The sequence below is a fragment of the Plectropomus leopardus genome, chromosome 8 (assembly GCF_026936395.1).
Source record: "Plectropomus leopardus strain MGB_pleo_1.0 chromosome 8, ASM2693639v1, whole genome shotgun sequence".
Classification (NCBI taxonomy): Eukaryota; Metazoa; Chordata; class Actinopteri; order Perciformes; family Serranidae; genus Plectropomus; species Plectropomus leopardus.
This window is the reverse complement of record NC_142183.1, coordinates 4,920,472-4,935,188: the sequence shown is the minus strand read 5'-3', so window position 1 is coordinate 4,935,188 and position 14,717 is coordinate 4,920,472. Positions and strand designations below refer to the sequence as shown.

The 14,717-nt window shown below is 38.1% G+C and overlaps 1 protein-coding gene across 1 annotated transcript; it reads right to left on the bottom strand.

Moving 5' to 3' along the window:
* Positions 1 to 132: 132 nt before the first annotated feature.
* On the bottom strand, positions 133 to 12,955 carry slc49a3 (solute carrier family 49 member 3). The gene is made up of 10 exons (XM_042493700.2): positions 12,500 to 12,955; positions 9,009 to 9,167; positions 8,314 to 8,530; positions 7,302 to 7,378; positions 5,555 to 5,692; positions 5,114 to 5,230; positions 4,766 to 4,918; positions 3,087 to 3,244; positions 2,632 to 2,735; positions 133 to 1,949 (listed from the first exon to the last, which is right to left on the bottom strand). The coding sequence occupies exons 1-10, from the start codon at positions 12,659 to 12,661 to the stop codon at positions 1,783 to 1,785; spliced, it is 1,452 nt and encodes a 483-aa protein (XP_042349634.2). The 5' UTR covers positions 12,662 to 12,955; the 3' UTR covers positions 133 to 1,782.
* Positions 12,956 to 14,717: the final 1,762 nt, after the last annotated feature.

The window sequence follows — 14,717 nt, the reverse complement described above, 5'->3', positions numbered from 1 at the left end:
CTCACCTTTATTTTTCAAAAAAAAATCTAGCTTAAAGAGTTGGTGACACTGAGGTTTTTCAGTCCAGTTTGAGTGTTTAGTTGAGAGTTTAAGACTTTCCCTCATGACAAGAATCAAACTCAGGAAAGGAGCTGAGTGTCTGAGGTAACATTTTATTGACATTTTAAGGCATGCAAACAGAAAACAGAACATTTCATTTTTGCAGTCTTTGCATTCAGAAACAGGTGAGAAGGAACAAGTGCAAAAATACGAGGTGAGGTCGGACATATTTGACACATTACATTGCCTCTTTGGAAAATACAAAGCAACTCTATTATTGGTCCTCACGAGTCCTACCTTAAAAAAAATATCATTCATGTTAAACATGGCACACAAATGCGTCATTTCTATCCAGAATCAGCGCTGAATTTATTCCCTTAATTGCACAAAACCCACAACCGTCTTCAAAACGTCAGCAACCTTTAACCTGTAACGTCTGCAGTCCTTTAGATGGAAGCTTTTTTTTTCAAATTTAAGGCATCAACAAGTCGAGTGCTGTCATTAGCGGCGTCTCGTTTTCACACCGCAGTCACAGACTCAGAATGTGGTGCAGCAGTATTACTGTGTTTGGTTGATCTGCTCATTGGCACAGTTATTAAAAAGAAAACAGTTTGCTTTTGCTTACAGGTGCTCCGGTCCAAAATCCACAAATTTAGCTTTCACAGGGTTCCTGCCGCTTAACACAAAAAGCTGCATCCTTTCATATTCCTAAATCTATTAGGAATCAGATAGGAGTTGTGTTTAAGACTAATTTCCCAATAACCAAAACTGAAGATGGACAATTTCATTTTGCCCAATTGTTTATTGTAACATAAAACACGATGTTTGAAAAGAAAAAGTTAGACGATCTTTTGTAAATGTTGAAAAAACAATCATTTTTATAGTGGAACACATATAAGATAATGAACGTATTATATTATCATAAAAGTATCTGTTTAGTTCACCATAAAAGTGGGAATTATCTGGCGTTTCCGGACGGATTCCTGAGCGATTTTGTGTCTCAGTATACATGACACTCCACTATTTGAATTCCTATCGTGACGAGTTTAAGAAAAGGAATTTATTAAATTATTTAAACAAAAGAAGATGATGACAATCGTTTTGAGACTTTTAAGACAACATAGTCATTAAAGTTGGAATGGGAAAAACACCGAATGCTGTTTTTTTGTGCATGATTACAGTAGAGTGTGATTTCACTACAGACAACTGTGTGAGCTGCTGCTGTTATGTGATCCCAAAATAACGGGGGAAAAGTGTCCAAAAAATGTACTCTAAGATCTCAAAAGCACCTGGCAATCCAAAAAAATCACTTAAATACATGATCAGTGTAGGAATGTTACGTTTTTGCCTCCATTCAGAGAATGATTTCCCGGCTAACTGAAGAACAAAGCGTCTGGAAAACAATAATTTACAGATTTTGTCTCTACAAACTACTTATTTACTTTACTTTTTGTACAAAAGTATAAAATCTTTCACTGCATTGCGAAAACATATTTTCTATTTTAAGAGGTGGAATGATGAAGAATATCAGATTTAGAGTTTGTTTTTGTAAATCAACGTACAGAAGAAAAAAACAGTTTGGCCTCAGTGTCGTACAAAAGAATCAACAGGAAGAGGAACGTGTTTACCTCTAAATCTGAGGTTACTAAAATAAAAAATGATCTACCTTCCTGCTCTGTTTTGCACCAAAGAAAAACAGTGGTCACACCCATAATCCCCTCTGTCTGTCACTGGTCAGCAGGTTCACGTCTCCTCACTCGGAGCGTGCCCGTCTGTCGTCTGGACGTCGCACTCTTTGCCGCCGTACATCGCTTGCTCCTCGGCCTCCAGTCGTCTGTATCGTGTGTGGAAGAAGATCACGAAGATGCACGAGCAGAAACTGCACAGTCCCGCCATCACCGGCATCGGCACTGAGGGCGACAGATGTTCAGATTTAAGTTTAACTTTAGTTCACTGAAACTCGACATCAACAGAAGTCCAAATTTACAATTAACATCTGTGCTTCTTCTGTCACACCGAATTTAATAAGCACATTATATTTGTAGTGAGGCTTTAAATGAGTTATTAAAGTGCATAAAAATACACTGAATGACTGTGTGTGTGTGTGTGTGTGTGTGTGTGTGTGTGTGTGTGTGTGTGTGTGCTTGGATGAGAGGCCCGCATGGTGTCAAATCTTTCAAAATCAGCAGAAATCAGATCTAAAGGAATGCATATATTATATAACTAATACATTTTCACAAATGTTATAATTATTGTTCAGTTATGACGTTTCATTTTTATTATTTAAAAATCATTTTATTAATGCATGTTCATTTTTTTTATTTCCAATATGTCACTTCTCTTTAATGTTATTGCTTTTTTATTTTTATATCACTTTTGGGTATTTTATTTCCTTTTTTTTTAAATATATTTGCCTAAAATATTTTGGACCAATAAATCTTTGGGTCAGTGAAATACATTCACACCCTCACAAACCACCACAAGACCGCAGTGTTTTAAACCAAATCAAAAGCAGAGCTCTCTGACTTTGATTCACACTGAGGTTAACGTCTTTTGTAGACGCTCGTGGCGGTTTTACGTCATGTGACCTACCCCTCCAGCTCAGGACGGCGTCCCCGCAGGTCGACAGAGGAACCTCTGCGAGGCGTTTGGTTAAAGCCTGAAGGAAGATGATGTAGAGAGCAGACTGAACCTGCCTGAAGACATCACACGGAAACAGTCGTCATCAATACACATTTCACAGAGCACATTAAACTAATCAGTAACTCTTTTTAAATTGAAAATGAATAAATAAAATGTATTTTAAATATCAGGGCAGCACAGACAGAATTTACATTTTACATTTTTTTTTCTCTTTTGAGCAAAATCAACAGTTCATTTGCATTTCTATTTATTTCAAATCAGTCAGAGGACAGAATTTAACAGCAGAAATGTGGGGAAACATCTGAGTAGCAATCTGCTCTTTTCAAATAATCCACATTATTCTTATTTTATTGACAATCTGCCGTGCTGTAAAGTGTGCGCGTGCTGCGCTCAGAGGGCAGTACCCCGAGATGAAGATGAGTCCGGCCGATGTGGCTTCTCCGACGGGATACGAACACTCCACCGACAGCTCCATGGCCACCGGGTAAATGGAGAAACCAAAGAAGCCGAAAAGGGAGCAGACGGCGGCCACGGCGGCTTTCTGCTGCGGCATCAGAGACACCTGAGAGGAGGAAGAACACCAGTTATTAAATCAAATGTTGCATTAACGTCTCCTAAAATCCTTCTAAGAAGCTGCATTTCTGTGTACACTTTCTACCCAAAAACTTCCAATCCTCGCTTTGATTACTTTCTTTTTTACTCAAATCGAGCCCTCGTGTTACGGGAAATCGTACCCGGGGGCACAGAGAATTTTAGTGAAATCGAGGCTCGTAGGAAACCGATCTGAAGGTGTCATATTACATCACAACATTTACGTCATAAACAAAAGTGAAATAAAAATGTGTCTATTTTGGCAAATAAATACTTCATGATCATTTCTGTGTAAAGCTCTTTACATTCCCTCGTGTCTGAGGGGTGATATAGAAATAAACTTGCCTTGCCTGAGTTGTGTACGTGGAGAAAAAGACAAATATCTGCGTTCAACACTGAGCCTTGATGATGTGTTGGCACATTTCTATTTTAATAACGTGATTTTACTTATAAAGTGTTTCCTCTGCTGTAAATAAATCCAGGTCTTCCTGAGAGGAGAACAGAGTTTTCTTTATGTTGTTGGTGTCCTCTGTGTGACCTGGGAGATTTTATTTGTACTGTACTTTACTGAGCTGCTGCATTTGCATTAAAGTAAAGATACAGTAACTGTCAAAACACACTGATAAATAAGAGGCAACTTTAAAGTGTTTGCACATCAAACACTGACTGTTCACACTGCAGCCGTCAGCTTGTGTCAGACATGAAAAATTAATATACTGTAAACTTCTGCAAGCGAACAGCAGCCGCTGAGCTGAAAATATACACTGAAATCCACCTGAAAGTTTGCTTTAATCTCAGAAGTTTGTGTATTCTGAAAGTTTATTCATGTACATTGAGAGTTATTAAAAGTACATTTGTTAAGGCATGTTCTGACAGTAACGTGACAGCTCTAAATTACTTTGAAATTAACTTTGCAACAAAACAAAATTAGCAAACTGGCTTGATTTCTTTTAAAAATAAGTGAAAGAAGGAAATGATTAACTTTAAAGGAAATGGCTCAAAAATCTGCAAGCAAGTTTCTGAAAATAAGCAAAAAAAAGTTTTAAAAAATCAATAAATAAAATAAGAAAATGAACTTAAGAAAATGCAAACACTAAAAAGAATAAAATTATATAATTATGAATGGATTTTTTGTGGCATCATTTTAAATGTCTACTCATTTCCTTATTTTTTCCGCTAAAATCTAATAATAATGCTTCCCTGTTGATTTTCGGATTTTCATATACTCGCCACCTTTCACTAATTTTTACAATTACAGAACATTTCTTGCAAAGTTTTTCATGGTCTTTTTACCATGTTTTCAAAAGAAATCAAATCAGTTTTCTTCAGTTTCAGAGGTTTGAATGCTTGTTTAAAAGGGTTAAATAAATAAGAAAATTGAACAATAACTCTCCCTAACTCTGTCCAGCTTTTTTCTGCTCTACTCTGTTTTAAAAAACTACAAATACAAACAGGTGTGGAGCGTTTCTCTCCTCCTGAGTCGTGTTCTCACCACAGAGAAGGCGATGCACGACAGAGCCGTGAAGCTCATGTTGATCTTTGTGGCTTCGATGAAGTTCTTGGTCTTGTCGACGTAGAGACCGAGAGCGCCGGCACCCACGATGCCAAACCCGATGAAGAGAGCACCACAAATGCCGGCAAACTCCTGCAGCGATGACATGAATATTTGTGCATTTATACAATCAACTTATTTAATGATCCGATGTCTTTACTCCCAATTTTCCCACTTCTAAGTTTACTGACACACAGTGACAGTTACTATAAAAACAGCTGTCTGTGAGGCTTTTATTGCTCCCTCGTGTAAATCATGACGATGTCTCCGTGCTCCCTGTGAACCTACATTAGTGTATCCTTGCACACACAGGATCTGCTCCAGCAGCGTGGAGAAGCAGGTGAAAACAGCCATGCCCGAACCGATGCACAGCAGCAGCAGCAAGTAGGCTTTGTTCTTCAGTAACTACAGACGGAGCAGACAGAAGGATTTGTGAGAGAAACCTCGAGGGAAAGTGAAGTCTCTGCAGCAACGAGAAAACAAAATGTCAGCATGTTCAGAAAGTAATAAATGAGGTGATAATAAATAAATGAAGGTAGCCGGCAGGGCCGCCTCCTAATAGTCGAAGAAGTGTCAAAGTCGATCGAGTTTGTGTTAGCCTCAAACAAAAAAGGAATCCTGAAAACATTAGGGATCTGCTAATAAATAACTTACTGAGTACAATATTATTCAAATCTGTCTGGTGCAGGTTAAGAGTGATTAGTTTGTCTTCTTTTTCGGCATCCTCACCAGTTTGATCCCATGTATGAACGGCTCGGAGCCGGAGGACTCGGCGCTGGCCGACGGCGGCGTTGGGGGTGTGCTGCTCCGTATCCCCACTGTTGCTAGGAAACAGATGATGCACGCCGGGATGGCATAGGCGAGCAGCTAGAGGAAGGGGTGAAACACACATAATGCGATGATAAATGGATGTTAGCACCTGAAATCAAAGGCAATTTATCATCATTAGCAGGTGAGGAGACACAGAGCCGCACAGTTCAGCTGCTGCAGCTTTCTGTATTAGCAGCTGCAATCCCACAATGCCCCCTGGGAATCCTCTGATTCTGGGCCAAATGATGTCTTACTTTGATTTTCTTTTCTTTTGATTTTTGTGACAATTTTGCCATTATCGGAGAGTTCAAAGTAGACAGTGACAGGAAACATGAAGGAGAGAAGGTGGTTTAAATACCACAAAGAGCCTCAGTGAGATTCAGTCATCGCAGCGTTACGTGCCATAAACGTCTCGGCATCCAGGACGCTTTACTTTTAATAACGAGGTCATCTGTATTCAGAAATATGCTGTGTTTGCTTAACAGTGCCAAAACAACCTCCGTATAAACATTACAGCCGGCAGGACGGGACCGTGGATGTGACGTTTCGGCAGCGTGTTACGTGTGTGACCCACTGCAGTAGAGTTAAAAAGCAGTGGCTAATTCAAAGAAGAACCGCAGCTGAAAATGTGCCGCAAACAATGAGATTCGGGAGCTCCTTACCCTCCGAGCAGAGCACGAGATCCTGCGTTTGTGCTCCTCAGAGGATATTTGTTTTGTATTTTCACCTTGATGTTTATTTCTGTTCTATTTTGGGACCTCATTCAGAGGTTGAAGGGCCTCAGCTGTGTGGTGTCACGTGGTTATCAACGGCGACTCACTGGTAAACCTGTGAGTCTGAGGAGGAGCACACCTTCCCCAAACAACACTTATTTTTCAGAATTAAAGTCCTTTAATTGGAGCTTCCTGGTCTGCGGATCTCTATCTTTTTGCACTTGCTCATCTTTGATCCAGCACCCACTAAAATAAGTGCGTGTCTTATTTTGAATTTCTCTTCTAGACCTAAAAATTACGGTGGCCCTGAAGTGCAAAACACAACAACAAATCACAAAACACAATATTTATTTATATATACATATTTATATATTTAACTTATTTACAGTTGTGTTTTCTGATTGTGGTTGTGTTTTCTGATTTTGGTTGTGTTTTCTGATTTTGGTTGTATTTTCTGATTTTGGTTGTATTTTCTGATTGTGGTTGTGTTTTCTGATAGTGGTTGTGTTTTCTGATTGTGGTTGTGTTTTCTGATAGTGGTTGTGTTTTCTGATTTGCGGTTGTGTTTTCTGATTTTGGTTGTATTTTCTGACTTGCGGTTGTGTTTTCTGATTTTGGTTGTGTTTTCTGATTTTGGTTGTATTTTCTGATTTTGGTTGTGTTTTCTGATTTTGGTTGTATTTTCTGATTGTGGTTGTGTTTTCTGATTTGCGGTTGTGTTTTCTGATTTTGGATGTGTTTTCTGATTTTGGTTGTATTTTCTGATTTTGGTTGTGTTTTCTGATTTGAGGCTGCGTCAGCTTCTTTTACACAGTCTGTGGTTCATCAGCGCTTGTTTGCTAAAAACAGCGGCAAAGTCCCGTCAGGATGTCCGAAACAACAAAACACTAAACCTGAAACCTGACCAGACTCCTCATGAGTGGATTTAAAGACTCTCTCGAAGTTCAGCTCACCAGGTCGGGGATTTGTTTCGATTCTCCAGCCACCATGGGAGAGATGATGTTAGCGAGCAGGATGCCCAGAGGATTAGCTGAGGAGGGAAAGCAGAAGTGTAATTCTGAGTTATTCTGGTTTCTGTCCTGTTTTAAGAGTCCATGCAGACTCGCTGCACTCTCTGTTCCCTGTTTCAGTCGTCAGTTTTATTTTTACACTTAAATAATAAGGTGGAATACATGAAAAATGTATCTTTAAGAAATAATTCATTAATCTTTAAAGTGCATAACATTACAATTAAAATAAATTGTTTTACACTGATTATTTATCTCAGGAAACATCCTTTATTTTTCCGCTGACATGCAGAAATGTTTCTGCTTCCCTGCACTTTAAAGCACGTGCTGAAACTGAATCACTTCCTACTTATTATTTGTAATACGTGGCATAAAAAACGGGGCCAACATGATGAATATGGGGCAAATAATAAAACATGTAAAAAAATTAAATAAATAATCAGGCAGCAAGGCTTTTCCCCTGCAAATTAAAGTTGAAATATTTACAGAAAAGTAAACTTGTGTTTTAAGGCCAACATTGAAATGCAAAGACAAACGCTGGGTGTTTCTTTTCTACACAAGAACTGAACCATCGAAATAGTGATAAAATACTTTGTTTAATCAACTTTGTTTTCCACAAAATTCACAAGTCGATGTATTGTTGGGGCTTTTTTCACTGAAGTTTGGAGCAATTTTACCCAAATGTACAAGCAGCTGTCATTATTCCACCAGCCACAGGTGTTGTTTTATAAAAAGAAAGGAGCTCTGATGATGAACCACAACCAGTCAAAGGAGTTTTCCGTTTGACTGCTGCTTAAAAAGCCCCAAAGTTTAGATACTTAAAAAACGATTTGACGAACAGCTGGTCCAAAACGATAAGGTTGTTACATTCACCTTCACAGTAATCTGCTGGTGATGACAGAAGTATCTGATATGTGCCTGGTAGTTACATTTTATAAAATAACAAACAATCACTCACACATGGAGGCGATCATGTTCGCCGTGGCGCGCTGGTGTTCGGGGAACCAGAGAGCTGCCAGCTTGGTGGGGGTGAAGATGACGAGGGGCTGAGCGAAGGCACCGAGGATCTGACCCAACATCGCAAAGTAGTACCGGTAGTGAAACTGCTCCTCCGGAGGCGTCCCCAAGAAACGCAGCAGCGCTCCGAACATGTTGAGCCAGGCTCCCAGAATCATCTGCAGAGTCAGGAGGTGAAAACGCTTTAACAGACTCCAGACGTAAACCACGCTCCGTCCCTCTGTTTCTGGTACTAAAAGTTGATTTATGTGATGTTTCCAGCCGATCAAAAAGATTTTCTCTTAATTAAGTTAAAGTTTCTCTAGATGGAGCTCTTTATCTTGTCAGTTGGCCATCTCTGGCCACCTCTCAGGTTTTCATTTTTGGTTGTTTCCGTGTCAGTCTGTTTTCCCTCCGTCCATCTGAAGCTTTTCAGCAGACATAAGCAACTTTTAAACAGATTAATTCTTAAATCTTTTCCTCCTGGACCAGGGGTGATTCTTTCCTCCACGTTTCTAAAATCATTCATCACTTAGTTAAAGCTCTGTGTTAAACAGTGAGTAGAGTACAGTAGAGTACAAACTTCAATACTCCATTATCAACCAAAACATTTGTAGCCTACAATACAAATAACTCATGAGCTTCTGACGTTCGTACCGTGACCCGTAGACCAACAGTGTCCAGCATCCATGTGGTCCCAAGGCTGAAAGGTATGGCCACCACCATGAAGACCAGTGACAACCAGTTGATCTGCTCCAGACTGACCTTCATATACTGGGCAGACTGGTCTGCTACCGGTGCAAAGGTCAGCCATATCTGGGGAGAAACATGAAGACATTTATTTAAAAATGAGGTCTGTCTCTTGAAAATAAGAGATTGCTGTAATATGCAGAGTTTCCCACATATTCAGATTCACCACAATCAAAACATCTGCACCACCAAAGTGACTTTCTATTTTTGGAGCTGGACCATAATTTGGGAGCGCTTGGTATTGCACTGCACCACACTCTCGAAGCAGAACTCGTACTCTGGGCACAGACGGAGCAGCAGAAACATTTCACCTTGAAAATTGCTGTCTAAATAAAGATTATTATCCTGATCATCATAATTATTATGATCATGACAAAAAGATCAAATGGGGAACGAATCTTTATAGCAGCAGTGCAAAGGGATTAAAGAACACGATGTTGAATCCAGGCACATTAACCTATATGCTCTCTCTCGCTATAGCGCTCATAAAAGTCTTGTTAAAATGGATTATACAGTAACCATATTACTGAAGTGAATGTAAATGCATCTAAATCACTGCCTTAATCTGATTTTTCCAAGCAAAAGGGTTTGTTCTGTGCATGTAAACATAGTGAACCAACATCCAGGTTACATCACATAACAGTATCTCATATAAACGGGTCAAGAACACTGAAATGTGACCGGCGCTTATAAACTCAGAGCAAAGCATTGTCATACAGCAGTTTGCCTAAAAAACATGATTTTTAGGAGGAAATGCAGCATGTAAGGTTAGTATACACAAAGTCAGTGAATGAATGTGATCTGTAAACTAAACACTGAGACCACAAAGGCACAAATGTCTGCTCTTTGAACAATGATGAAAACCTAATGTATGCAGCCCAGTTAACATAAGCTGGTCAGCTGATTTGGGCACACAATGCCAGTCCTGTGTCCCCTGCAGGGGGAGTTTTACATTTTCACACATTCGACTTTTTCTTACTCTGCAGACCTGTTTCTGTTTGCAGAGGAGAGGGTCGACTGTCAAGAAGATTAGGTTGTTTGACTATCCCTTGATGCCTCATATATATATATATATATATATATATATGTGTGTGTATATATATACACACCTTTATATTTTCACTGAACTTTATTTCTTTTAAATGCAGGGAACTTGCTGTATATGATGTTGAAAAGTTCAGATTTGAGTTATCATTTGCTAAAGCATTTTAAAAAAATGTTTTGTGTTGGAGTTTGTTATAATCCAAATTTTGAAATTTCGACAGAAATATTTTCATTTATTGTTAATGCATATCGGTTCAAAATATAAGTCAGTCTCATTAAAATACTAATAATCTGTATCGGCCCTGAAAAACCAATATCTGTCGACCCCTTTTCCATGTGGGCCAGATGCTTTCTGTGGCTAAACATTAGCATAATTTTCATATCATATGACACTCAAAATTCATCCGAAATCAATTTGTAAGCCCAAAATCAATTTTTGTAAATCCCACCCTGAACCCTCAACAGGGCTGCTAATGTCAGACTGATTGATGTCTAACTGCCTCATCAGCTGCTATTTGCCACATCATGAATGACTCTCGGCCAGCTGAGCGTCTTTTGTGAGTGGGGACACCAGCTCCGAGGAAACAATAGCTCCCATAGAGCGGACGAGTCCCGCGGGAGCTGGAAAAAGGTGAGGGAGGGCTTCGTTTGCATGACTGAGACGACACGCTCGCCTCCAGGCACACTCTGCTTTTCAGAGAGAAACGTCCCCGAGGATTTAGATCAAGTTCCAGCAAAACATGAGGAGGCACCACATGTCACCTACCCGCACTGACAACCACATCTGCTGTTTACCTCCAAAAAATCTCAACAATTTCAGATATTTGAGAAAAGGACAAAAAGCTACCAGTTAACGCAAGTAATTATAGGTGCAGCTAATATATTTACTTATGGATAAAAAGTGGTGACACAGGTTTGTGCAGAAAGAGATAAAGAGATCTAAAAGTGGAGGTATTGTAATTCTACACTTTAAAAGTCCCATAATTTTATTTTTCTTGAGATTTGTTATGTTTCTGCATGCACCAGGAAGCTGGGATATGCCTTTATGTCAGATGTGACTTAATTATTTGATTATTAATGAGCGAGAGAGACACTAAGCCAAGGATCAAGCACAATTTTGAGGTACTTCAATACATTTTATGTGCCTGTACTGCGCCTTTTTTCTCCACAACTGTTATCTGATAACATAGTTACTTTGCAGATACAGATATATATAGATATTTATATTTATATATAATAAACGATATAAATCAACAAATAAGTCTTGACAGCCTTTTTGTGGATTTAATAATCCAGCAGCTGCAACATCATTGATGCTTACATATTAATGCATCACTAGTTAATATAATTGTGTAAGTCATTCTGAAAATGGCAACTCTGCAAAATGAGTACATTTACTTTTGACACCTAAAGTAGCATATATTTTAATGCTGTTACTTGTGTACTTTTACTAAAGTTTTGAATGCTACTTGTTATATAGTGGTACAAACACATTCATACCACTATATATGTATATATGTAGAGACAAATAAACCAAAAAATGTTGACACCTGAGTAAAAGCTCAGAGCATCTGAAGATTTAACACACATCCCAAAAGGAGTAAACAAATAAAATGAACAAAATAAATTAAATACGGTAAATCAAATATTAAATATATAGGTAGCAGATGGTGTTATGGAAAAATGTATTGCTGTTTTTCCATGTAACAGTATTTTTACACTGTGGTATTACTTTTCCACAAATTAAGGATTTGAGTACTTTTTTTCCTGGAGTCACAATGACTGACTGATTAATCAATTACTTTTTTTTTTTAAATTGGCAACAATTTTGATCGAATAACCGTGTTATTATTCTTTTTTAAGCAAACTGACCAAAGATTAGTCTTTAAGCTTCTTAAATGTGGGAATTTGATAAGTAAACTGAATAGCTTTGGATTTTTGGACTGTTGTGTTAGATAAAATACATATTTTGGGAAATTAGGCCTAAACAGAGCATGTTTCGCTATAATATATGGGCAGATGAATCCATAAGCAAAAAAAAAGTTAGTTGTAGCCCCTTTTTACCCCACCATTGGGTACAATGTTGTTGTTGTTGTTGTTGTTGTTGTTGTTGTTGTTATTGTTGTTGTTTTGGCAGCAATGGTCTTCCATACATTTACCCTTTACGGTTAACGCCTGTTTCGGTGTCATTTTCTACCATCAAACTTCTTTTTAACACTAAGAAAATGTTACCGAATAGCGACCAAAGATGTAAACTTTTGTATCGGCCATGAAAACCAAATGATTGAAACTTTCTGGTGAACAAAAGCTGCCTTTAACTTTCTCTTGTCACCTGTCAGGTAAGCAGGACTCACCGTTGCGTTGGAGCAGTTTAACAGACACAGCACCAGCAGCACAAACCACCTCCTCTTGTAAACTTTAAAAAACAAAAGTTTCTTCAGCTCCTTGTTTGGTGTCCTCGGGACATCCGAGCAGACAGTCTGAACCTCGGCGGAGGTTTCCTCACCATCCTCCATCAGGATTTATCCGCCTGTTGACAAGTTTACCGGTTAAGCTAGTTAGCTTGTAGCTAACACTGTACAAACATCCGAGGCATTTTTAAAGTTTAGCTGGCGTCACTGGGTCGATAAAAACATTTTTAAAATGGTGTAAATCCTTGAAAGTGTGAGGTGTTATTCCACTGTTGTCTTGTGATGGGTTATAAAGTTATTTTTATCTCATAAAGGGACGCCGGAAGAGCAGTTTGACAGCTAAAAGTCGACAAAACACCGCTGAAGACTCACGCGCACCCGCTGGGCGTGTCTGTACTGTAACAAAGATCCTCTATTACACACGACGAACCACTCTGACGACAAAACAGCCGCCCGGGACACAGACACTAATGCATTTATTGTCTGAGTCTAATAGTCGAAGCGTTGAATACTTATGTTGAACCAGTAAACTGGGCTATGCCTCAATGTCAGATGTGAATCAACTACTTGATTATTAATGAGCTTTTTTCTCCACAACCTTTATCTGATAACGTTAGTTACTTTGCAGATACAGATTAATAAACAATAGAAATCAACAAATAAATCTTGACAGTCTTTTTGTGGATTAAATAATCCAGCAGCTGCAACATTATTGATGCTTACACATTAATGCATCACCAGTTAATACTGTGTACTTTTACAGAAGTTTTGAATGCTACTTGTTTTTTGCAACAATAAACAAAGGTGTTATGGACAAACTGTGTCGTCCTTAATATGACACACACTCATATCACTCTTTGCCCAAAATGCGCTTTTCAGTATCAAGCTTTATAAAATATTAAACACTGATATTATTTTCTATTTACATTGAGTTAACTTTTAAACCAACATCAGTCCTAATCATAAATATCTAATATTTATTCATTTATTTTCAGAATTTCAACCAAATGCCATTTTTGTTATGATGCAATTATGTTTTCTGATAATAATTAAAAAAAAAGCAGAAAAATGAATTCTTTTCAGCATACAAAATGCAAAGTAGATTTTGTTTTTAAATTATCACAGCCTAGGGTGTCAATGATTAGTAGCAACATTGATTTTTTTATACATGCATATTACTTGAAAAGTTGTTTTTTTTTTGGTTTTTTGATGTTTCGCAGCTTGGGATGTGTCAATGATTAGCAGCAACATTGATTGTGACAGTGCACCTAATGGAAATAGCATATATTTTTATATCCATATGCCAAAAAATAAGACATCATCAGGTGGAAAAATAATTAAAAAAGACAAATTCCAGGGCAAAAGCCCAGAATGACCCCCAGAAATAACACAATGCATGTTTTTATGCTTTTATGTTTTTATGCCCATTACAGTTTGAATTTTCAGTGGCACATTTTTTGCTCTTAACAGTATGAATTTAAAAATAATGTTTACAGACTTTTTTTTAAAAAAAAAACTCTAAATAAAAGTCCTCTGCTACTTTCAAAAGTTCTATTCAGAGGGCAGATTTTAAATACTGAGCGGATGTGCATTTGCGTTACACCCCAGTGTCAGAGTGATCATGGATCATAAATCACTACCCTTTACATTTATGCAGTCTGCTTTAGTCCTCCAATGCTTATTGATTTGTAGATATGCTTAGAGTGCTGTCCCACACTTTATTTTGATAATCTGAGCAGAGTTTGATGTCTAAAAGTATTTGGAACAATATATCAGAACAAATTTGTCACTCATATCTAATGTGCCTTGAATTGACAAAATATCTATATTTTGCACTTTATTAGTGTTGCTTATTTGCATCACTGTTGGCAGTCAGTGTCTGAAAATGTTCTTCCATTTTTGAATAACTGTGTTGAGTTTTGTTCCCCTTACTGGTGATTTCTTTCTTGTGACTTCTAAAAGAAACAGAGTGAGAAATCTTCACTTCCTGAACTTCTCTGAGTGCACTGAAACACGCTCCTCCCTCTGTTTAACCCTTTGAGAGTCTGTTTGGTGTCGAGGAGGTTCACGAAAAAAGAAAGTGATACCAAAAAGCCACTTCTGAATCATTTGACGTTCACTCCAAATATAAAGTTTCTTTTTAAGCTGTTCTGTTTTCATT